General features: G+C 44.2%; 1 protein-coding gene across 2 annotated transcripts in view; it reads left to right on the top strand.

Annotated features, from left to right (window-relative positions):
- Positions 1 to 20,332, top strand: part of klf8 (Kruppel-like factor 8) — a 64,968-nt gene extending 44,636 nt beyond the window's left edge. The window contains exons 3-7 of one of the 2 annotated variants that reach the window (XM_041952401.1): positions 5,183 to 5,452; positions 5,547 to 5,781; positions 10,125 to 10,236; positions 13,052 to 13,191; positions 13,936 to 20,332. In XM_041952401.1, the coding sequence (XP_041808335.1) occupies positions 5,183 to 5,452; positions 5,547 to 5,781; positions 10,125 to 10,236; positions 13,052 to 13,191; positions 13,936 to 14,117 (939 nt within the window). In that variant the 3' untranslated portion in view covers positions 14,118 to 20,332. Of the gene's footprint in view, positions 1 to 5,179; positions 5,453 to 5,546; positions 5,782 to 10,124; positions 10,237 to 13,051; positions 13,192 to 13,935 lie in introns of both variants that reach the window. The other variant, XM_041952400.1, reaches the window with a different exon arrangement.
- Positions 20,333 to 25,087: the final 4,755 nt, after the last annotated feature.

The raw sequence follows: 25,087 nt of genomic DNA, 5'->3' as shown, positions 1-25,087 counted from the left end.
TTATATCACAGCTTTTGTGCATAACCAGATTTTTTAAGCAAATAAAGATTTTAATTGCTCACTTGACTCGTCAGAAAATCTTGATACTTAAGATGCTGTAGACGTGTAGCAGTAATCAAAGTTTGTGTTTGACCCATAACTGACTAATAGTTCCTGGGCCATTAGAAAGTGCTACGTCAGGAGGAGGGACTTTTGGTGGGCAGAACAGCGGCCTTTTAGCAGAAACTGAACTTGGCTGCTGTGGTTTGTACAGCTGAAGTAATAAGTAATCTATTTTATCGGTTACAGTTTGTGGAAAAGTTCCTGGGATCGATAAGAGACATATGTGACAAGCAGGACCTGCTTTGTTAAATGGAGACTTATCTGTCTCTGAGAGTCCTGACACATTTATTACCACCTGTTTCATTTGCAGGGAGGGCACTGAATTGTGTGCAACTCTGTGTAAAGATTGGTCAATCGTTTGCTCCACTTACTGAGGCTTGTATGTGTTGGATATACGCCACCATAGAAAAAAAAGTGAGGTTATGACACTCACTAGCAGTCTGTCAGGGAGCAGACTGTAACACTGCCTGGAGAACTTGTATCATTAAAATGTAATTTCTTAATGGGAGTTTGGTATAAGAGCCGTTGACCCCACTTGTGTAACCCGTCATAAATAAGTTATGTGGCTGCTGACGAAGGTGTGTTGATTGGCCCTTCAGCTCTGCCGTATTACCTGTTAACCCTTTGTTAAACCGGCACAGTCACATGACAGATAAACCACCACACCTGGTGACACAGAGACGTGGGTGCTTCTCATACGACCATGAAAAAAAAAAAATAAAAAAGCAGCTCCTCTCTCTGATCAGATTATGAATGCTCCAGCTCCTCTGGCATGCTCTGGATATTGTGCCATAATCATACATACTGTTTCATGTAAATAGCCTTCTGTGGGCACATAAGGGCACTGATAGCAGAGCTGTATTATCGCTCATTACTGCATCTGTATGAGACCCGGTGTGAGCAACGCGATTAAAGTCCTGTGGACAGATTATGTCTTTCTCTCTGCCCGAATTTCTCGCAGTCACAGCTGCTCCCCGCTTCCATTCAAGTTAGAGATCACATGAATTAACTGCAAGGCGAAGACTGGGTGACCCATTTTATGGTGGAGCAGTTGAACTGAGAGGCGCACGGGGAGAGAGCGGAGCGGTCTGGCGAGCTCCACTGCAACACGTCGAGCTGAGCGAGGGCTTCTTCATGCAGCATTCAGACACGTTGGGCTTATTGTTTTAAGGCGACTTGCGTTCCAGCCCTGGCAGAGACGGTTATTTCACGGCTGCTGTCTGACTTCCAAACAATGCAAATAAATTTGACTTCAGGCCGAGTGAAAGTTTAGGATTTCAAGCGGAGCTCAGTTTTTTTGTGTGGAAGCCGAGACAACACAGAGGGTCTGTGGGTTCATATTCAGATCAGGATTGGTGTTTGTGTATCGTGGTGAAATGCCTGTAAATAGTCATTTAGTTCCTAAAAACAACACATTTCTGAGGTTGCATCACTTTAAATGCTGAAGATTTCTTCTTGTCTCACAGTTTTAACCTATTTCTTATTCGCCAAATTTTACTTTTTTGTTTATGAACTAATATTCGCAGTAAAAACCGGATGCTGAGTGGATGAAGGCCTGTTTTCAGCTGTGGATGTGGCTGCTGGCTGAAGTGATCTGTGTCTAGCAGAGAAGATTTAAGTGTTTTTTAATTGTTTGGCCATTTCAATTACCACAAGATAAGATAAGATATAACTTCATTAGACCCCCGACGGGTAAATTAGGCAATAGTAGCATGTCATGTGCGTGTTCTGTGCAGCAAACAGTACATTTTTGATAAGGTGGAATTTGAGCTATGAATACTATAAAAACACAGGCTTTTACATGACAGGCTAAATGACCTGTATCAAATTCAGGTGTTCTGGTGGGCAAACAAATCAAAATATGAAGCACAATCTGCGAGAAAGTGTAAAATGACAGTATAATCATCTGAGTATAGTGTCAAGATGAGTTTGCTTCCTTCCGCTGGGTAACGAGCTGCCTTACATCCTCATTTTTAAGCTAATCGCTCTGTCTTCATATCAGAAAGTTGCTCTTTCAGGCTCATTTTTTCCTCCTCACTCCGTATCTCAGATCACAGAGCTCGCAGGAGTCCGGCGAGGTTTGTCTTTTTCTTTTTTTCTGGCGGAGTTCTCAGCCTCTTCTTTTGGGGATTTTGTAAAGAGTTGTGGGTTTAATCTGAGCAACCGGGAAAAAGAGGAGGGGAGGGGAGGGGGGGGAGGAAAAAAAGCAGGAGAGAATGGAGAAATACGAGAGTGAGTGGGTGGAAACGAAGCCAGCGAGGGATGAGAGGGTGAGGTGGGAAGACACAAGGGTGTGGTTGATGTGAAGGGGGGAGAGATGTTGGAGGGAGAGGCGGGGGTGTGGGAGAGAAAAGGTGAAAGGGGGGTGTGGTCGTGACGGAGAGAGCGAGAGAAAGAAAATAAAGGGAGGAAGAGGTGGGGGTGAAGTGATGGAAAGATGAACGGACCGGGAGGGGAAGGGAAAGGGAGTCGGGTGGTGGGTGGGGGAACGAGTGGAAAACATGGAGTCAGCTGATAGCTCCCAGTTTCCATGGCAACGCTAGGCCTTTCCCACCCACTCTGTTTCTCTCTCTGTCTCTTTCTCTCTCCTCTGCCTCATCCACTCCCTCACTTCTTCCACACTTCATTTTCTTTTCAGGTTTTCGTTTTCTTTTTTTTTTTGAGTCTGTCTATAATCACGTTAGGGCCCTGCTTCCTTTTGCTTGCTGATCTCCCCATTCCTCTTTCCTCTCTCATCTCCTCTCACTGGCTTTCCTCTCCTCTCCTCTCCTCTCCTCTTCTCTCCTCTCCTCTCCTCTCCTCTCTTTTTCTTTTCTTTCCTTTCCTTTCCTTTCCTTTGCTTTGCTTTGCTTTGCTTTGCTTTGCTTTCCTTTCCTTTCCTTTCCTCGCCTCTGCTTTCCTTTCCTTTCCTTTCCTTTCCTTTCCTGTCCTTTCCTTTCCTTTCCTTTCCTTTCCTTTCCTTTCCTTTCCTTTCCTTTCCTTTCTGTTCCTCTTCTCTCCTTTCCTTTCCTCTCCTCTTCTCTCCTTTCATTCCTCCTTTCCTCAGCCAGTTTCTGTGCATGTTCTATCTGTTTTTGTCACGAGTTCAGTGAGAACAGAGAGGATGAGCATCACACTGGAATCACAGTTCAGGGTGTTCTTGGACAAACCATCGAGGACAGGTTTGAAAGTGATTCCTCCTCGTAGCTGCATTACATGTCAGAACAATGAACTAAAAAAAGATGTCAGATGTTTGCAAAAGCAAATTTTCTTAGAGTGAAGAAAAAGAAGTGGCTGCCTGGAATGCCAGAAATCACTCAACGTGCGCTACATGTGACGTGTAGCGACCTGTAATGCGCTAAGATATGCAAATACGCCAGTACACTCCTCTAAAAGTTGTTATTTGCATATGTAATGATAGCTGACTGCGGGAGGATGTTTTCCAACCTTTATATCTGCGCCTTCGTCCGCCGTCACACAGCCCAACCTCCAGCTGAACTGTGTGACCCGATAAAAGGGCGTAGCGGAGTCTCCACCCTCTCCTCCTCACCCAGAGCCAAGCTACGCTCAGCTGAACTGGAAGGAGGCCATGTCCTAGACTGGAAGCTCGCTGCTGCTCCCTTTCTCAGTCCATTTCTGCTTTTTTTTTTTTTTTACTCTCTCTCTCATAGTCAGTACCAGCCTCGCTCTATACCCGTCCAGCCCTTCTCTCTCTCCGTCCCTCACATTCTCCTCCACCTCCCCCCAGTGTCCCACACAGCAGCCATTGTTCCCTGTGCTTTCCAGCTACATGGCAGCTGAGCCCTGGGTGGCTGTAGAGGCGAGCGGGGTGCTCCGATCCCCTGAGGAGGTTGAGAAAACTAGGGCGTAACATGAAAAAGCCTGATGCAAGATATATGAAAGCACGGACGCTGGATGAAGCCGTTCCTCAAAGGAAACTTTGCCAGCAAACATAGTCAATCTTACTGGTTTGAAAAATGTGTTCACGCCAGATATGCAGTCTGCACAGGGTTGATCTGGTTTCAGATGTGGATTTCTCCACTGGAAGCTTTATTTTAATAGATATCTTTAATATTCCTCAACAGAGATAAATAATTTAACACTATGATCAGTTTTATACATCAGTTTTAATTGTTCCTCCTGTGTTTCTGAGACATTTTTCAACACTTTGTTGCAGCTGATGACTCTAAAACCTGCAACAATCAGGGTGTAAAACAATCAGTGTACAAGGCTCCCTAAATACTACAATACCCATGAGGCTTTGCAGCAGTTATGGACAAAAACCAGCTTTTGAGAGTTGGAGTTCTTTGTTTTTGCATTTCTTAAAAAAGTCTGAGCTGCAGTTGATGAATTCATCCACCATGACCCAGAATGTGAATATGAACCGCTGAATGTTTCATCAGACAAAGCGCCATCTTTATGTTTCGCCGGCAGTTAGCTGCAGCAGAACTGAACTCCATGAACTAATGTTTTGTACAAAAAGTTGTGGTTAACTTTTTCATGTGCACAGGCTTTCTTTTTTTTTTTTTTTATCTAAAGAACTACACATTTCCTAAAGACTGACGGTGGAGTTTCACTTCACATGACACTGTCTGTGCAGAAAATGAGTGGGACTTCCTCCTCCTTTGCACCGCCATAGCACATATGAGTATTTGTTTACAGGCCTTTGCTGCTGTGGCGGTGTGTCTTCAGATCAATCTCAACAGGAGGAGAATGATGAAATTATTTCACCTTTGCTGGATTGTGTGGCTCCTGCTGGCTTTTCAAACAATAACGCAGCATGTGCTGGTATTTTTTGGCATGCTCTACTTCACTGTGATTACATCAGTCTAATTAAAACATCGGTCTGCCAGTGAGATTTTGGTTTTTGCTGTCGTTTAAGAATAGAATATTTGATTGAGTGGAGGACATGAGTTGACTCTGCGAAGTTCAGGAGTCAGTTTATGAAAGCTGGATGTCCTGATGTCACCAACCAGCTGAAGGATTTCATCAGCAGGGGTATCATGATGTAAATGCTCTTTTAGGGGCTTTTCTATCCTGATGCATCCTGAATCCGTAATCTTCTTTTCTTTTCGTCTCTTATTTCCTTCCTCTGCAGCAGGCAGATGTAGGTGACGACTGCTCGCAGCCAACAGACCTGAAGGTGAAGACGGAGCCGCCAGTGTGCAAGACAGAGCCGTCCTCGCCCGAGCCATGCCCCGCCGAGGACCAGACCGAACCCGTTGACCTGTCGCTCAACAAGCCCCGCTCCTCTTCGCTTCCCACTTCGACGACGAGCACCACAGTCAACCCTGCGCCCAGCGGTGCCGTGACCCAACCCAGCCTGTCTGCCACACCGGTCCCCTCTGCGGTACAATCGATAGGCTCCATGGTAACTACGAACTCCTACCTCCTCCAGTGTCACATGGAAGCTGTCTTCTCAGGAGGGTTAGACTGATCATTTTCCACTCCTCTTGCCCCTCTAGGTCCTCTCTCCAGGCTCCATCTTGGCCACTCAGGGTGCCGGGGGCCAGCAGATCCTCCACGTCATCCACACAATCCCCTCTGTCAGCATGCCCAGCAAGGTGGGCCAGCTCCAGACCATCCCTGTGGTGGTGCAGTCGCTGCCTGTCGTCTACACCACCATGCCCACTGACGGCGTGGCCACAGCAGCCATCACAGTGCCGCTCATAGGCAGTGATGGGCGCTCAGAAGGATCCGGTGAGTGGTGACGATGGCTTCAAATAATATTATTCCCGTCAGCTTCAGCCATAGCTTGAGGTGAATGTTAGCATTGCATGCTAATATGCTAACAACAAAACATGAGCATCCATCTCATTCATGCTTGTCGGCATTTTTCTCAATCTTGCGCAGGAAGATGAGCCAGTTCTTAATCCCGCCTTAAAAGCTCTGATTGGCTCGTTTTTTTGCCAACTGTGAAAACAGCCAATGATGAATTAGCTGAGATGTTAACCCAGAGGTCTTCAACCAGGCTGGCTTATTTGCCCATTAGCATGCAACCATGCTAAACATTGCATGCTTACATTGCTACCCCCCTGTTACTGCTGCTAAGTCCAAGCAACCTTCTCCTTTACTTTCTGTATGAATCCAAACACCAGCAGTGACTCACGTAATGCGAAGGAGTGGACCTCCTTGCTTTTTTCAAATTTGCTCCCATAATTGTCGACTTTACCTTTATTTCTCCTCCTGACAAGTGATGACACATCCTCCTCTGCAGAGAGTTGATCCAGGACACAACTTCAGCCTCACTTTATATGTTATGTCTCATAAATTTTGTCCTTGGTGTGCTGCTCCCACGCTATTAGAACTACTACCAGTGCTGCTAATTCAGTACCGCTGAGGCCTTTAGAACCAGCACAGCATGGATTGGACGCTGTTCTGTGTAGCTACCAACAAGGTAGGACTGGTTTCAGGTCACCAGCCTAGCACAGAGAGTGGGTTTAAAGTTTTGCAAAGCAATATCAGTTAGAAAAGAAAGGCATGGTTAGTTAGTTGTTATATTGCCAGACCTCTCTTCCCTTTCTAGCTTTGTGTTTGTGACTGTCACACCTGCCGTTGTTCCTCCGTGTCACTCTTGCCCACGCCGTCATTTATGAGGAGCTCTCGGCCTCAGAGGAGCACGGCGCGTCCCTCAAGGGACACGGTGTGTGTTCGTGGTTAAGCGGTATGTTAGGCTTGCCGCCTGCCTGCCTCTCTATCTTTGTCATCGTAGAAGCTCTCCATGTTCCAGATGATTAATATTCCCGCTCAAATGAGGAAACTGGTGGAAAGAACTGTGACATATGTTGTGGAAGAATGTTCCTGACTGAAATGCATCTGTCAGCGTTTCAACAGCTGATTCCAGCCTCTAATGTTTTGTCAGGGAAAGTCTCTGGCTGTCTCGTAAATCAAATGCTCATAGTGTTCTTCTTCCGAGTAGGTGGAGTAACACGAGGTTGCAGAGTACCTGATAATCCGTCATTTTTTAACTTGTACCTGAGCAGGCTGCTGAAATGTCCTGACCTTCTCTGACTTTTGAGAGCGGTTCGATACAGATATCTTACCTCTGATTCATCTTAATGTCAGAGTTCATCCTGCTGTTGTCATGGCAGCCATTAGTCAGCAACGTCTTAAACACCCCGAGCGATCCGGTCAATTCGCGTTAAGCAACGGCGAACGGAGAGGTTAAAGGAGCCGTAATCCATCCCTGAGTAAACACGAGGGGAAGCTCGACATTTGCTCGGGCAAGCTGGCAAAACAGGCCTCCACCCATTTGACAAACTGCAGCGGAGTCCGTCAGTGCAGTCAGTTCAGTTCGCCGTGGTTAAAGGAATGTGAACGAGGGAGCCGCTGACTGCTAGAAACTCTCCAACGCTCAAACTTGCCTGAAGATGCTCAGACTGTCTGACCTCATGTGACAGGAGTTCTTGTGTCACGGAGTGTTGTAATTAGCATTTTTTGCTCACTCTCTCAAACTGCTCTTTTGACTTAACTTAATTTCCCAGCATGCATTTCAGAAATCTCCAACGGCGTAAGAGTGCTATGTACTTTTTTCATTGGGACATTCCTTTCTAGATCTATGGGAGGATGGAATATCATGCACACCATGCAGTGTGGACTTATACAAGAATCTAGTCTACAGAATGTCTAACACATCACAGTGTTTCACAAAAAAACGACAATATCACATCAATGAAGTATATTAATACCATTTCACTGGGCTTTTATAACTCTGTTTGGCAACTTTGCTCATTTGAGCGGCTGTAAATGTCAGCCAGTGGTAGCAGTAAATGGTGGCAGCAGCATTGAACCGAAGAGCGACTTAATACCAGGCTGAACAGCAGCTTGTTTCACACCTGGAACCACACCTAACAGTGAGGCCACGCGGTCCTGACACACCCGGGACTTCCACGTCAACACTTGAGGTCAACAAAAATAAGATTTTCAACTTGCTCTTTAAAGGATGATGCTGGATTACACGTTGGGCCTTATTTTTGTAGATCTAATTATCATTTTTCTATCAGATATGATGACCGTATTGCTACAGATGGAGTTCGAGGGAACAGGGTAAAGAAGTTGGTCTGTAAACAGTGATGAATGTTAAAAAAAGTACAGTTTGGGTTTCTGGTTAGCTAACTGCCTGTTTTAAACCCGTCTTATTGTATTTCCTGCCCCGCCTGACTTCTTTTAAGTAATGTTTTCCCACATTCCCAGTATCATATTTGCAACCCTGGCCGGTCTGTATCCTTTACAGCGAAGAAAGCCAAACAGATGGTCAAGAACATGATCTCACATATACAGTAGCTTACAGTTAGAACAGTTATCTTTTACTCTGCTTCCTCAGAGGGATCATTCAAGTGTTCCCTCAACTATTGTAATCTAATATCATCTAATCTTGTGAGTGGGGCCAGGTGGATCCTGAACCGGCAGCTCTCATAGGCCACATTGAAATTTTGTTTTTATGCTGCATTTCATCGCCCAGGAGTGCTGAGAGGAGGCGCACAAACAAAGAGCGAAGATGTGAGCCAGGCAGGGGGGGAGAGGAAGATGCTAACTTTGATACCCTCCGTTTCTTCATGTACCTGCAGAGCGAACAAGCAGGAGGCAGCTGGCACTCGCTGGTCGTGTGCATGTGCCGTTGTTGTGTGGGAGGATAGGTAGGCGCAGATGGAGGAGGTCTGGGTGGGGTGGGGGTGGGGGTGGGGTCGAGTGTGCTGCAGGGTCGAGAGGAGATGGATGGAGGGGGTGGCTTAATTGTCTCCAGAGACAAAGAGCACTTCTTTTGGTGTGTGACCCTCTTCACACGCAGATACTCCACCCAAATTCCTTGCGTCACCCTTCCATCCGCCCCTCCCCTCCATGCTCTCTGCAGGCTGGGTGGACTTTGACCAGCATGGCTGCCACATTCCTGCAGGAGGGGAGGGGAGGAGGGGGGTCGGGCAGCAATTTGCACTTCTGTTTTCATTCATTATGTTTTTATTTTGATGCACAAGTTGTTCTTTGTTTGCTCATGTCGTGTTTTCCGCTTTGGTGATATTGTTTCTGGTGAGCAGCGGCCTATGAAATTGTCAAATTGTGAATTTAGGGGAAAAGAAAAGAAGGAGTGATGAGGGAGGGAGGTGGGGAGAGAGCGAGGGGGTAATGTACCGATAGACTAAATAAATTAGTGCTGCTGTCTGACCCGCACACAGATTATCTGACTGAGGAGAACAGAAAATGATCCAGTGTGACATCTTTCACATACATTCAGTCATCGGAGCAACTGTTTGGGTAAAACTGTTGATTATAGCCGCTTTAAATATCAACAACAGGTCATCTTCCCTCTGTGCATTAGCTGAAGTGAGATGAATTTAAATGTCTAAGTCCCCAGCATTCAACAGGAAATACCTCGCGGGCAATTACAGATATCAAGAATTTAAAAACAAGAAGTTGAAGGCCGTATCCTCCGCGGTGAAAACCCCAGAATGTGCTTCTAACAGCTTGCTGAAACTTGAGGACAAGCAGCAGGGGCTTCTGATAGCCCCCAGAGATTTGTCTTTCAGTTAATTGCTAATTAGCATTGTCTTTGAGTTCTGCAGAATATTTTTTCATTAACATCTGTTCACATTTCCTTCCTCCTGCTGTGACATTGCGAAAAGGTTGTTGAAATGGGAAAGAGAGAAACAGACTCGTCGGACAAGAACACTTAAGACATGTTTCGAATTTTCCAGAAGTGGAAACGAGGAGACGTGCAGAGAAATCCAGCGTAGGGGGTTTGGCCTCAGATTTGATCCATCCGTCAATGCAGCCTTGCAGACCACACCTAACTGTGCACACACACTCTGAGCGAGCCTTTGTCTTGCTAAGTTGCTGGAATCCAGGCATCACGATTAAGAAGTTATTAACCCCCTGCTGTTCTCTTCTGTCTGTCCCCACCCCTCCTGTCTGCTCCCACCCTCTGTTCTGCTTCCTCCATTTCCTAATTTCATTCACTGATTTATCTCTTTCTCTGGGCCGCTCATGCTGTCCGTCACCCTCCCTCCATCTCCCTCCATCCTTCTGCCGCCATCCTGTCCTCTCTGCAGTTCGTATTAAGCCAGGTTCAACGTCTCCGGTGGAGTATCAGAGTGACAGCGATGCAGAGAGCGGGACAGAGTCTGGATCAGCCTCCCTCAGCGCCCAGAGCCTCGACGCCGGGTGAGTATGATTTGATCTCAAAACACTCAGTTCTTCAATCCACTTTATATCCGTTCTACAAATACGTATAATTTATTATTAGACTGGAAAGTGTTTAAAACCTGGCTTGAAACATTTCATCAGTTGTTGGCCTGGATGTGAGTCGTTTTAAGTGGATTTTTTTTTAAGCTCAAAGTCTGTATCTACCAAACAACAGACGACAGCTCTAGCTCTCAATTTATGCAGTTCCACACATGGGCATCGGGTGGCAGTAATGTGACGCAAACATTAGCAGCAGATCAGGAACAGAACAGAAGAAGAAGAGTGCCAGTTTAAAGCAGCATTGTTGATGTTTTATGAGATATTCATCTTATCTGTGAGACCTTAAATTTAATTCTAAATCATTCCAAGAATTAGATTAAGTTACGTGTTGGACTGATTTCTTCATGTGGAACGGTTCATCCGTCTGTTCAGCTAGCTGCCATCAGTCACCACACAGCTTCCTTTAAAGCCATACATTGCTATTGTTGCACTTCTGCTCCTCTACAGGTATAACAACATGTTACATAATGAGCTTTAGAGGTGCTGTTAGGTTAGCTGCCTCCACATGTGTCCAGCCTTTTATGCTAAGCTAACCACAGCCTGTTTTTAGCTCAGTACATGACAACCAGATATGAGAGTGGCTAAATTCTCTCATCTTCACTCTCGGAAAGGACGCGGATAAGCATGTATTTCCAAAAATGTTGAACTATTCCAACAGTGGTGCATGTTTGTAAGAAAACTCCAGAGTTAGAGCTTGGTATGATGTGGACATTCGGCCTCGCTGTCCCAGCGGCCAATCGTGGCACAGCGATGGTCCGGCAAGTATTTCGTGTGTAGCCTCCATTATAAATCAGACTTCTGTAAAGCTGTTGACAGGATATAAATAGCAGAAACTATGTGTGATGTAATCTCAGCATAAAGTTCACGTTAGGAGTCAGCAGGGCCAGCGAGAGAGGCATTAATGCGCAGCAGGGTTTCTGGGAAATGCGGTCTTTGTGTGGATCACCTCCCTCCCCTGCAGCCTCCTGACTAATTACATTACTGCAGCTCTGCCTTGACTGGACACTTATATAACCTTATATAACCCTCTGTACAGCAGAACACACTGGAGACGCCCTGGCTGCATCACAGCGGGACAAATGTGTGTGTCCGTCTATGCATGTGTGTGCATGTGTGTGTATGTGTGTTTAGTACACACTTCATAACTGAGGCCATTTGGTCCTCTCAAGGAAGGTGTGGACATTTGACAGGTTGTTACTTGCTGCAGAGTGAAGGTTAGTGTGCCAGTGAAGGTTCTTACAAGTACACACACACACACACACACTGTGTGCGTACTTATATGTGGGTGTGTATTTGTGTGACTGTGTGTATGTCCAGTGTGTTTATTAGTAAATCAGGACAGAGCTTCTGCCACACCCAGTGGGCGAGGCCGCCTGACTGTAACTGAAATTCAGGGTGTGGGCGTTGACGGTTAGCTTAGTGCTGTAATCTGCTCTCTCTCTCTCTGTGTTTGTGTGTGTGCGTGTGTGTTTATGTGTGGATGTGTGTGTGAGAAAGAGAAGAGCAGTCATAAAGAAAGAATGTTTAATAGAAACAAAGTGAAGTGTGTTGTGGGTATTGGTGTTTATTTTTTGTGAGGAAGTGTGTGTGTGTGTGTGTGTGTGTGTGTGTGTGTGTGTGTGTGTGTGTGTGTGTGTGCATGTGTGTGTGTGTGTTGCTGGTGGGCAGGGCAGTCCCAGACCTGGGGTGTAAACACGGTTTCGTAATGCAGTTTTCCGTCACACCTCCCTGTAAAATGGCTAGAGAGAGACAGAGGGAGTTTTTATTTTTTGTTTTTAAATCAACTTTATTAACATCATTCACATCATGATTAACAATTTCAACAAATGTTGTTGAATCAGACTGTCACAGTACAGACACTCGATCGCTGACATTGCAGTATAAATAACATAATATAGATGTGTAATGATATACGTTTATTATAAAGGGAGCAGGGAGAGAGGCAGCTGCAGGGAAAAGAGTGGATGGCTTGAGTCACATTCTCTCTTATGTTGGAGGAATAAAAAATGGAAGGACATGAAGGAGTGAACAAGAGAGAGACATTCAGTAATGCTGAAGTGGAAGCTGTTGTGCAGCTGTGTTTAACACAGTCTGACTCTCTGCCGCCCCCCGGTGGCCCTAATATCACTGTCGTATTAACCTGAACCTGATGACAGAAGTGTTGCTCTGTTGTGCAACGATGCATCACATGAATGTCGTACAACAGGCCATAAAATGATAATCCGGTTCAGTTTGTTAATGTAAAGACACATTAACTTAGTCTGGAGGACAGTGGCACAGTGACGACCCACAGCAGGAAGGAAGTGCAACGTACATTAAAGCAAAATTAAACATAGATTGACAGTTTAAATATTAACTTGTAGACATGATTTCCTGTTTTTTCACTACACACATATTCTTACTGGAGCATTTTGTGAAGTCATAACAACACCAGTAACTTACCTCTGTGCCGCCATTTCTTGGCACTTATAGGCTGACATATACGGCAATAACAGTACATTTGTGATGAGCTAAAAGTGACAATATTCAGGCTTTAACGCTCACATTCAAACCTCATCTTCCATCTTAATTTGCAATTCTCATGCAAAAGATGCTGTCATTTATTTCCATGCAATAAATATTAAATTGGGGCTTATATCACTTTGGTATATGAATGACAGGGTTGTTTTTTGGGCTGATCTCAAGGAAAGTTAGTGTTAGTGATCAGCATCACTCACTCTTCCTCCTGTCTCAGGTCGGTTATGGACTTGGAGCCCGTCGATCCAGATTCACCGGACATCAAGAGGAGGCGGATCCACATGTGTGACTATGAAGGCTGTAAAAAAGTTTACACCAAGAGCTCCCACCTCAAAGCCCACAGGAGGATACACACAGGTGAGACCTGAGCAAAACAAAACGGCAACAACACGACTGAATCAGTCCAGGTTAACCTCCAAAAACTCCGTCATGACTCACTCACCACCAAACAGTGTGAGTGTGAATCGTCGCAGGTGGATTATTTTTCAGGTTTCTTTCTATCAATTTACGCCTTCCAAGTCCTCTCATTCAAAAACTGTAGCTTCTTTTCCTGAAAACATCCACAAAAAAAGGTCACTTTAGCAACTGAGAATAAATGAGCCATAAGAAGATGGCATCATTTCATGGTAATGAGGCGTATTTTACTGCAACACAAAAGCAGGAAAGGCTGTGAAAAGCTACGTTTTTTGTCACTGTGTTAGAGAGAAATTTGCTGAATATCTGGAAAAGGTGAAGAAATCCAGAGTTTGGTCCTTTAAAGCCATAAAATTAACCTCATCTTGTTGTTTGTGGAGCAAAAACTGACTAAATGCTTTTGTCTAAAATTATATCTCCATATATTCCTGATTTTCTACTAACACTCTGTAATCATACTGTGAAAAATTAGGCAGAGACCAGTTGTATTGAGCTGAGTTGGGAATTCTGGGAAATGTAGGATAATAACTAGCCAACATGAGACGTGGGAAGTTTTTCCCGTCAATCATTCATGCATTTTTGTTTCCACCAATATCCTGACCCTCTTCTTCCTTCCGCTTCCTCTTCGTGCGTCCTCCCATCCTTTCCTCTCCCCTAACTCTTCTCCTTGTCTCCTGCTTCCTCCAGGAGAGAAACCCTACCACTGTACCTGGGAGGGCTGCACCTGGCGCTTTGCCCGCTCCGACGAGCTGACTCGACACTTCCGCAAGCACACGGGGATCAAACCTTTCCGCTGCACCGAGTGCGACCGCTCCTTCTCCCGGTCTGACCACCTCTCCCTGCACCGCCGCCGCCACGTCATGATGTGAACTCTCAACACCCCCCCCAACACCCAATCAACCTCCCCGACAAACCGACCCCTCGACATCTCAAAGTCCCTCACAGCACATCTTGTACCAGTGCCCCCCACCCATCATGAACCTCTGCTACTTCCTGTGTCCCCCACATCAGGATTTAAAGCCCCATCAGCAGATAAAAAGACCTCCTTCCTCCTCCTCCTCCTCTTCATGTTGAAATCACGGGAATATCAGGAATGTGTCTGCGCTTGTGTGCGTGCGCCGTGGCGGTTAGGAGGTTTTTACTGTGTGTGTTTCAACACATAACCATCATCATCATCACCGTCCACCCAATGACCCTCCCGCCCCAAAACAGTCCCCCCTCTCATCCTCCAACTCTGCCCCACCCGTCACACAAGACGTCAAGACAAGGATGAAGGACATCCATCAGCAGGGACGTTCATCCATCCATCACATGCATCCATCCATCCATCCAAAGGAGAGGAGGAAGAGGAGGAGAGATGTGTGTGTGTGTGTGTGTATTGTCTTTGAACTCGAAGCAGAAGTGGAATCTTAAGCGAGATGTCACTTCAGCTGCTTTCTTCTTTCCAATAATATCAACTGTTTAGAGTCCAGAGTTGGGAAGTCATGTGACTGCAACTTCGTGGATGTTTGGAAGAAGCGGTTCCAAATGTCTCAAATAGCCCCCTTTCACAACAGGAACTTTCCAGGAACCTTTATAGGAACTTTAATTTGTCTTTTTAAAACCTTTCCATTTTGACTTGAGGAGCAATGACACAACAGAAGTTTGGAAACATTTTTAGTTGGTGCTAAAAAAGTGTTCAAATTCAATTCCCAGCTCTGATCCAAGGTTCCTAACGGACCAGGAACTGCAGAACTAAATACTGAACAACGATCCACACAGTGATTCTGCTGTTTCTTCACATGCAAAATTGTGTCAGAGAAACATGATTTTCTGTGCTCAGCCCTCCAGATGTTGTGGAAACGTGCGAAAGGGATTCTCAGTTCCTGGTTCTGTTTGGAAAGGGGTCCAAAACAACCAAAACTCTGCTGGATTTGATCAATTTGTGACCAGAACGTTTGCATAAATTATTCACCAGATCTTGAAGGCGAAGGCTTCCCAGCTGTGTGCATATCAGTGTTTGTGTATGTGCACGAGCCTTTTCGCAGCAGCCGCAGTGACGTCAAACGTATATTTCCTCTTTGGCAAGCATCCATCTGAGGTTTAGATCTAAAAGTCGTTTATTCATCCCGACCCCCCATCTGCAGCCCCAACCCCACCCCCTCCCCTGGTACAGGGAGCTACAAGACTGTGAACTTTATAAAGATTCATTTGTTTTCATTGTATCAATCACATTATTGTCATTTGTGTGTTCTCCCCCCGCACACACCTTTCTGATTCTTCTCCTTCTTCTTCTTCTTCGATAACAGTATTTGCTTTTTATGCGTCGTGTTGCTGTCGTTTTATCAATTAAGGCCTTCAGTTCTGTTGCTTTTCTTTCTTCTTTGCCAGGTTTGGCGCTCTTAACAGAATGGCATCCGTTTTTTTTTTCTTTTAAAAAAAGAAAATGATTTCAGATCCTTTTGTTGTGTTCTGAGGCTGTGAAAAAGACTGAGGAGACACAAATAGTTTGAGATTACAAGTAAAACTCTCGCGCAGGGAATAGGGGAGCTTTTCTGAGTGCGTGTTTTTTGCGCGCGTTGTTCATGTGTGTGTGTGTGTGTCTGTGGGCGAGTGTGTGCATGTTTTGAGACAAACACATAATCAGAATTTAAGATTTTTACGAGTGTGTGTTCCGGGCACTTGTTCTTTTACCTCTTGCCCGTTGAGCCTTAATAACTGAAGTCAATCTGTAAGGGCGAAACCAGAACCACTGACAGAGGGCGTTTGGCCGGAGATCAACTGTGAGCCTCCACTTATTAAGACACGGTTTGTCCGTGACTGCCTGATCTTTGCAGCCTTGGCTTGTTTTCGCATTGCTTCCTGTTTCGCGGCTCGTACAGCAGCGAGAGTTGAGCTTCTGTTCTGGTGTTTAGAAACCAAGAAGCTAAAGCTGTCAACTTTTTAAGATTCCCATTTTAATTTGGAGACTAAATTTCCTCGTAAACACGCCATACTGTTGAGGGAAGCCTGTCAGTCTTTGCAGGCTTTTGTATTTTACAGCTGCTGGATTGCTTTTTTTAAAATTTTTGCACAAAACATGAAGAGGCCGCTCCAGAGCGCGCAGGTTTAAGCCTTTTAGAAGAATCACATTTGAGCGATTGCTGAAAATGTGGTGTTAGCTTTGAGAAGCTGCAGCAGCGACAGTGAAAACGGCATTTGCACTGACGTTACGACACCTGTGGAGCCATCAGGGCTCCAGCGGACGTCACAGTGTCCAGGCCGTCTGTCTGTCAGTGGTTCTGGGAGAAACCAGGCACTGTGTCGGGCTGTCAGGGTCCGGGGTGCCTGCGGTTTAAACCACGGGGAAACTAAACGCTCTCCTCACTAGCATTTCTCTCGGGGGCGGGGGGGTCAATTCTCTTTCAACTGATTTTTTAATTGTGACAGAACTTAATGTCTTAAATAAAAACTAACTCCAATAAATTCTAACAGAGAATCTCATATTTATGCTCTTTCCCTAGTTTCTCGACATAGCGCCCCTGATCTGTAGCCCGCGCTGAACTCAAATCAGCACCTTCTTCATGCTACCTTCAGGCAGTTGAAACAGAACTGATCCCCTGACCCTGCCCTCTAACCCACGGTGTCCATGTCTTAAGTGGGCTGTTCTTCAGCTCCCATTCTGGACTGAACTTGATTATGCAACATAACGCAGACCTCGCTCCAAGCGCTGTTCTGAACTGAGTAGTAGAGCACTAGCCGGTAGTTGCACTGCTGATATGCAGCTCACATAGGTTGTAACAAGAACCTTAAAGGGAGGTCAGGACGCGTGGAGGCCCGCGCTGTTGATCACTGAACCCAGCTGTGCTCTGAACCTGCTCTCAGAATAAACAGCGAGCCGAGGGCGTGATCGGCGGAGCTCGCGCTCCACAATCCTGACGTGTCCCTTTCACAAAACAAAAAGGCGAGACACACTTTGCTTTTGCGACGCTGCTCTCGTTTGCCATTCGGGGTTACTGTTGTTGTCATTTCAAAAGCTAGTAAACGAGAGCGAAACGTTGTGCACCTGACTTTTCGTGGTATGATAGCTGAGATGGACGTGCAGGCTTCCTGCGAGCTGAGTGCATGCCATGAACAGGGCAGATTGTTGTTTGGTCTGCACACTGCAAAAAAACAAAAAAAGCAAAACCCTGTCTGAGCCATGTCACTGAATCTGGTTGTGGATTTTGAAGATGCTATCATTGGTATCAAGAAAAGTCTGGAAACAGGTTTAACCGAGTGCAAAATAAGGAAAAACGATCACTTCTTAAGAACCTGAACTAAATTCAGTCACTTGTTTGGAGGGATTTTGTTGTTTTTGCAGTGCAGAGCAGAACAATACAATGTTCCCATTCCTCTTAACATCCCCTCTGCTTCAACTAAAAAAAAAAAACATAGTAACTAAGCACATCTTTCTAGAAGAGTATATGCATTTGATTGCAATTTTCTTTCTTTTGTAAACTGTTGATAAAGACATTAAGGACAATGACAAATAATTAAGATAAATCCATGTACATAAATGTATATAATCAAAAAGTGCAGAGTAAATGTAACGGGTGAATTTCTATTTTTAACACTGACTAGATAATGTGAAAAAAATCTTTTTTTTTCTTCTTCCTCTGTTGGTTTGATGAAATGTGTTTCATCACGTGTTCTTTTTTTCAATCTAATAATACGTTTGTTTCGTAGTTTCTTAAAAAATGGTCCCACTTGTGTTGTGCACACTTGTTGCATGGAGAGTAGCCTTCTTGTTTTCTTATAGTGACGTTGGTGAGCATGTCCGTGTGTGTGCGTGTGAGTGTGTGTATGTGTGCTTGGATGCGTGTGTCTGTGTGTGTGTGTGCGTGTGTGTGTGAGACGGTGGGTTTCCTTTAACATTGATAACCTGAGGAAAAAGAAAATGATTAATTAGGGCTACATTTATTAGAACTGAGCTTAATATTTCTGCACTGGACCTCATTTAAAATCAAACTTTGTGAAAAGTGAGATTTGGCTGGTTTGGGTCATTTTTACACACGAGCTCCAGGTGTGTTCAGAAACTAAAATAAAAATCAGTGTTTTTGGTTATTTTGGCTGCACAGGCATGAATTTGGTTTCTGGTTTTACAGTCTTCAGACTCACAGCGGTGGAGACAAACATGTCCAACCTGTCCAACACCTCGTCCTGTTGCTGTAGTCCCTAACAGAAAATCAGTTTGCCATTTTATTGCAGCAAAGCTTCACATGTGCAAAACAATTCGAAAATGCTTTTTCTCCCATTTGAAGTTCAGACATCGAAGGAGTAAAATTTTAACACCGAGACCAAAATCATTCAAGTGTAAGCGACATTTTTTGTTAGCTTCCAACAAGAACTTGTTGCATGGCAGCTGCAAAGGCTCATGGGATATGTTGTTGTTGAATGCTGACAGAATAACGTTAATTTCTCTTGGTTGAAACTGAGAGATTTTTCCATCCAGTGCAGTAGCAGATTTAGCCCGTTTAGCCCAAAGCAGTCGAGCGTTTTTGCCAGACCGACTGAAGAATCCCTCTCTGAGGAAACCCTTCGTGCTCCAGAAGCTAACAGAGCAGAAACCGGCTCAGCAGGCAGGACCTCAGCTCTCCTTAGACTCCACATATTCCTTTCAGCAAAGGCACAGGGTTGATCTGATAAACTGTGGAAACGCTCAGGTCCCGTATTCCTATCATTATGAAGAAAATACAAAAAAAGATGGCGTCTAGCCGCGGCGGTAGTTTTGTGTTTTTTAGTGAAATGTGAGATTTCAGCCTCTGACACAGTGCAATGAAGGTGAACGGGATTTATATTGTCGTGCTCACAGCAATGACAGAAATGACTGGTCAAAGTCGAGGTGCAGGTACTCGCGTTTACACTGGATGGAGTTTGCTCACTTGTCATGTGATAACAGCTGGTTTTATGAAGAAGTGGGTTATAACCTCTTTGGCCGCCTTGATGTTTTTCCAGTTTTGATCTGATGTTTTGCTTGAAATCTGACCCAGAAGCTAAATTATGGACTGTTAGTAAAGATTAGTTTGTCAAACTACTGCTACTAAGGCCAAGACTGAACTTTCCTGCTCGGTTTCACAGGGATATATCTTCAGCAGAGAGCCAATGACACCAGTCCTCTGAGGATTTAAAGCAGTTTTTCAGCCCTCAAAATACCACAAAGGAAACTCCATTCACCTCCACTGTGTTGTGATAGAGGCAGAAATCTGAGAAGGACATAAAATAAAACCAAATCTGTCTGCGTTGCGAGACACCGCAAATGTTTTGCTTTTGAATTTGGCTCGGATTGGTTGCATTATTTATATGGAACCCAAGTCCCCTTTATTTCAAGGAACTTTAACCCCACGTAGCACATGTGTGTGTCATTATGGAAATGATACTGGCCCATCGCTTTACAAGCACACTGATCTGCTCTGGTGACCATGATTGCAGAGACAAACACACACTAAAACCTGCGGCGTCACGCTGAGGACAGTCGCTTATGAGCCTGTTGACGATGACCCGGACAAAGTCTTATCGCTGGTGTTGGACTAGTTGCAGGGAGACTGATGCATGTGTTCGTGTTTTTCCCGCTTCCTGTTGGTTTTTTCGCGGTTTGTGCAAGCTTGTTTTCCCCTCGGTATTCTTCTAAATCTTCTGTTCGTGTATAAAGCAGGAATGTTCATCTGTGAACAGGCAGTGAGACAACAAGGGTTTTATCCCCACTGAGACCTTGACAGGATAGAGGTCATGTCTGAGGGTGACGTCACTGACTGTGTCCGTCTGTGTGCCTCGACTCACCACGAATCACTTCCTCCGCAAATCAGAAATTTTAGGTATTTTCTATTGAATGCAGTAACTTATGGGCCAGTACTATATTTACCCAGTGCAATGCAGTTATCATTATAATAATACAATTATTAATAATATTTTTTCTTTTTTGTATTTGTACAGAACAAATGTGTAAAGATCAGTGAGGAAAACGTGAGCTTTTTGATACTGTGACTCATGGTGTTTAAAAGTCAGTTTCTCCCTGTACAGTTGTGATTATTTCCCCCTCCCTCCCTTCTTCTTTTATAGAATAAAAAATGTTTTTGGTGCAATTTAATTTGTGGTGTCTCTGCGTTGTTTGTTATATTGAGGTGATGCTCCTGTCCAAGATCCAGTGGTTCATCAGTGTTACGGAAGAGGTCAAAAAGCCAAATGATAATTAAATAAAGTCCCAGGAAATTAAATAGAAACATTTTTAAAATATGTTTTTAATGTTAACTTCTGTAGGACACAAAGAAAAACCAGGATGGCAAAATTTTATACCTGTGAATTATTGCAGATTTATTAAAATCCTTGGCCATGCTAACGGCTCTCTGAGGCTGTACTGAGCACAGCATTGCTTTGAGCTAAATGCTAACAGCATGCTAACATGCATCTGTAATATTTACCACGTTCACCATTATAGTTCAGTGTGTTAGCATGCTAACATTTACTAATTAACACTGAACATAAAGTGCAATGCTGATGAGCATGTAGGCCGTTTTGCAGACATTTGGCCATAAAACATATTTATGCGACAAATTTAAAAAAATTAAGGTGATGGCGCTAGATGAGAAGTCAGGAGGTCACCAAGGTTATAATAATTCATCCTCAAGGGACCATGAATATACTGAATGGCAAGATGTTGGTGATATATTTAGGAATGGACTAAAGTTGTGGACAAACCAACGCTACGATCCTCAGAGTGAGACCAAACAGAGAAGATTTCCCCCCCAAGAAGTAACAAATGTACGACGTGTTTGTGCCACAATAACATTAGAAATGCGAACATGTAGATAACAATGATGTAATGATAATCTTATCAGAATCCTTTATTGATCCCTGAGGGGAAATTGGGTCGGTTGCAGTTGCTCCAACAGTAATAAAAATAGAAAGGAAGTAAGAATGTCTCACAGAATGTAAGACACGTTTGGCTGTGTAAAGAAATTATATGCAATAAACTCCCTTATTGTTTTTTTTCTTTGATTTAATGGTGCAGCCATTAAACATGTGAAAATGAATATCTAACTGAATGTGAGCATCATATATTTAAAGAAGCAGAAAAGAAATCTGATATTATCAATTAAACAAAAAAAAAAAGCTTTAACTCTGTGACTATAAAAATTAATTTTAAAAGATGGTAAAAGCACTACAGGCCAAGTTGATGTTTGTGTTTATTATGAGGATGACTGTCATATGCTGACACGTTAATATTTTACTATTTATTACATTGCCGATAAAACCTGAGGGCACTCGCTCAGACTGTGACAGTAAAGTCGCTGTCGATGTCCACACTTAGATACACTTGCAATTTGAGGTGTCCTCCAGAAGAGGGCGCACTGGAACAAATTATGAGAGGACAACTAAAGGAATCTCATCAGTGAGGACTGTAAGAGCCGAAAATGGACAACTTAAACATCATAACCAGCTCACGTAAAATCTGAATTACTCCCTTTTAAAGCTGCTGACCTTATGTAACAGCTAGCAAAGTTTACACAGGATCCTTGAGATGAAAAGAGGTTAATAAATGAAAAACTTACAGAATAAAGTGCATGAACAACCTCATAAAAACTTCTTAATGTGTGTGTGTGTGTGTGTGTGTGTGTGTGTGTGTGTTGGCTCTGAATGAACCTCTCTTTGCCGTTTAGTCTAAATGGGTTTATTGGCCTCATGCAGTCATGATCGGGCCAATCATTAACACACACAGCGTCAGTCGTTGGATTCATGCAGATGGAGTCAGAGACACACACACACCATATAAACGCAATAAAAGACAAAACTTTGTTCCTTGGTGATCTGGCGGCCTGCACGGCAGCGTCAGACCTCTATAATGAATCAGAGCGGTTTGCCGCCCTCCTACAGTAACCGCTCGACCTTTAAAACACGTCCAGAAAGCTCAGTGGAGAAAGTTTTCGCCTCCCACACAGAGGATCACTGGTTGGCAAGAAAGCTGAGACTTCATTTGATCTCTAGCTGGATTCATATGATTTGCTGGACAGATAGAGTTAACGTGTGTGTTGTGTCGTCTATCAGCCAAATCTAGGTTTATGGCAAGAACTGTGTTTGTGCAGCCGCTAATGAAAACCCCCCCGACTGTGACTCATGAACCTTATAACAAATTAGTGCCCCACGGTGGTTCAGACCAGTTTCAAACCTCCCACACGTTCACATGTCAGTAAATTCAAACTGAGTTCTGCAGTTTGAGAACGACACGGCGGTTTGACCGTCACTGAAAGTCACCTCAGAGATGTCAGACTTCTTTGTAGCTTATAGTTATTTCAATTTTGGTGAATTTGGACCATGAAAAATATGTCGAATCAGCTATTAGCAGCATCGGTTTGCCACTTCAAAAACTTCCAAGCATCATGATTGTTGCAAGATCTGTACAGACAAGTGTCTTTTTTCTACATTGAAGCAAATTAATGGCTGTTTATGCATGTTATACATGTAAATATTAACATTCCTGGAAAATGTGGGTCACTCTGAGTGTGAAAATATTAGTATTATGTCCGTATTGAGAGTTACGACTCTGAGAAGACAGAGGGCTAATGAGGAGGATGCCTCCATAGGCTGCTTCTGGAAACATTTTCATTACTTCTGCATGACTGTTCTGTTAATTACCTCTTCACATGCATGCTAAACACAAGAGAGCTGCTAACGGTAATCAGGTAATTTATCTCATGCGAATTCTCTGAACTAACGAGGAGATCGCTGCATGCATGTTCAGAAGAGTTTCAGAGACCTAAAACATGATCCACGATCCACGAGACAGGTGAAATCCACTCCAGGAGACTTAGAAACTGCAGGATTGGTACTTTTGGTGTCGATGCACACAGCAGCATGGGGGCTGATCAGATCCCACATGGATGCAGACTGAGGATCCAAGACTAAGGATCCACTTATGCGAGTAGAATCTCAGTTTAAAGACCCTTTAAAAAAAGGCATTCCACAACTTTAACACATGCCTCACATCAAACAGCCCAGCAGACATGTCAGCCCATTCTTCCAGGATTATCCAGAATAATTCATTTTCTCACATGGTTGCCTCTAACCGGGCTGGACACACGATCTCATCGTGTTTGTGTAGAGACTCACTTTCCACCTGGATCTCTGGCTGATCTCCCCCAAGACACATTTTAATTCGGCATTTGCTCACAGGCCAATTAACTCGCACAAAGCTGCGATCATGGCTGACAGGCCTTCTTAGAGCAGGAACATGTCTGAATAAAGCACAGCCAGCATACAGACAGAGGACTGCAGTAAGTAAGCAGATGCTTTCATGCTGCCTCTGCATTGTGCAATGCAAACCGCTATAGACGGGTTGTTTTGACATCATAACGCAATATATACTTTGTGTGTCTGGTAAGTCTTGTCCAAGCAGCGCTTTGCCAAACCGTAAAGCCAGCTGAACAATACAGCTGATCCCTGCGTGTCTTAGTGACAAGTCACAATCTGCAGGAGCCGTGGGTTGTTTTGACAGCTACGCTGGCCGGTTTCCATGTTTCGTCTCATAAAATGTCACCTGGGCATGGCACGATGTGCAGGCCGCTTTTGTCTGCAACGCTGTGGCATAAATGTAAAAATGGAAGCGGTTAAAACAACGCCTAAACGCAGCAATAGCAGCCCAGTCAGGCTAAAAAAAACAAACAAAAAAAAAAACAGACAAAACACCTGGAAGTGGTTCATGTGATCGAACGGATCCTCGCCTGGAACGCACTTTGACTGAGACAACTGAGAAACCTCGTCCCAGTTCCAGATCCTCCGCAACTTTGAAAGTTGTCAACACATCGTCACACAAGTGTTCCAAGAATCTTTCCTTTCGTGCAGATAACCGATGAAACAATCCGAGGAATTTCAGCTTGTACAAGTCAAGCGATGTTCTCTGGCTTTAGCTCAAACAAGTCATTCATTACTGTACTTCCTGAATATGTAAGGCTGATACTGGTACCAGTTTGACGATGCACAACAGATCTTTCTGATATCAGCTGACTGTGACAAACAACCTGCTGCTGTACACTGAGATACAGACTCTTTGCATTACACTCAAAATGAATTAAATTGAACCCTCTTTCCCTTTAATTAGCACCAAATGATGTTCTTTGTGGAAAATAAAGAGTTACCAAAAATCCCAAGCTTTCCAATAGAGCACATAAAGAGCAGAGAAAAGAACAGCGTGAGAAACAACAAACCGACAGAGTTTGACATAATTCACGCATGTTAAAATAAGTTCAGTCATGTCACAACCCCTCTCAATGGCGAGCGAAGGGGGGGCGGGGACCACACATGAGTTGGAATTTAAAAGAGGATTAACTGAAATTCTAAAACGAAAATAAGATTAAGGTGTACAAATATGGCGAACAAACCAAATATAACTTGAAACCAAACGGGTGGAGGCCAGAGGAGAGACGAGGAGGCTGACACAAGCTCGTATGCGACGCTGCCGTCGGACCGGGTGATCTGACATCTCCTTCACTCTGCACAAAGGCTCTGCAAGACCACGTTATCTTTGAATTTTCCTCCCATCATCAGCTCCACAGCATGTCACCAGACAGCTGATAAAACTGAGGAATCATCAGTTTTTACTCATTCACTCACTGATTGGACCTCTGCTCAGATTATACCTGGGTGGAGCTGTGGTGGGAATTACAGGAGCTCACTGTGCTCCATGTGCTGATGAAGATGGTGATGTTGTCTTTCCATACAGGTGCAGCTAAATTAACAGGACAATAAGGGAGAGGTTAATCAAGGGAAGTTAAAGAGGAGGCTAATCAGGCTGAATAAGTGGAAACACCTGTGTGGACTCCAGGTGTTTGTACTCTTGCCTCTAGAATAT

Source organism: Chelmon rostratus, chromosome 14, assembly GCF_017976325.1.
Source record: "Chelmon rostratus isolate fCheRos1 chromosome 14, fCheRos1.pri, whole genome shotgun sequence".
In the NCBI taxonomy this organism is placed as follows: domain Eukaryota; kingdom Metazoa; phylum Chordata; class Actinopteri; order Chaetodontiformes; family Chaetodontidae; genus Chelmon; species Chelmon rostratus.
This window is presented reverse-complemented; position numbering and strand designations above follow the sequence as displayed.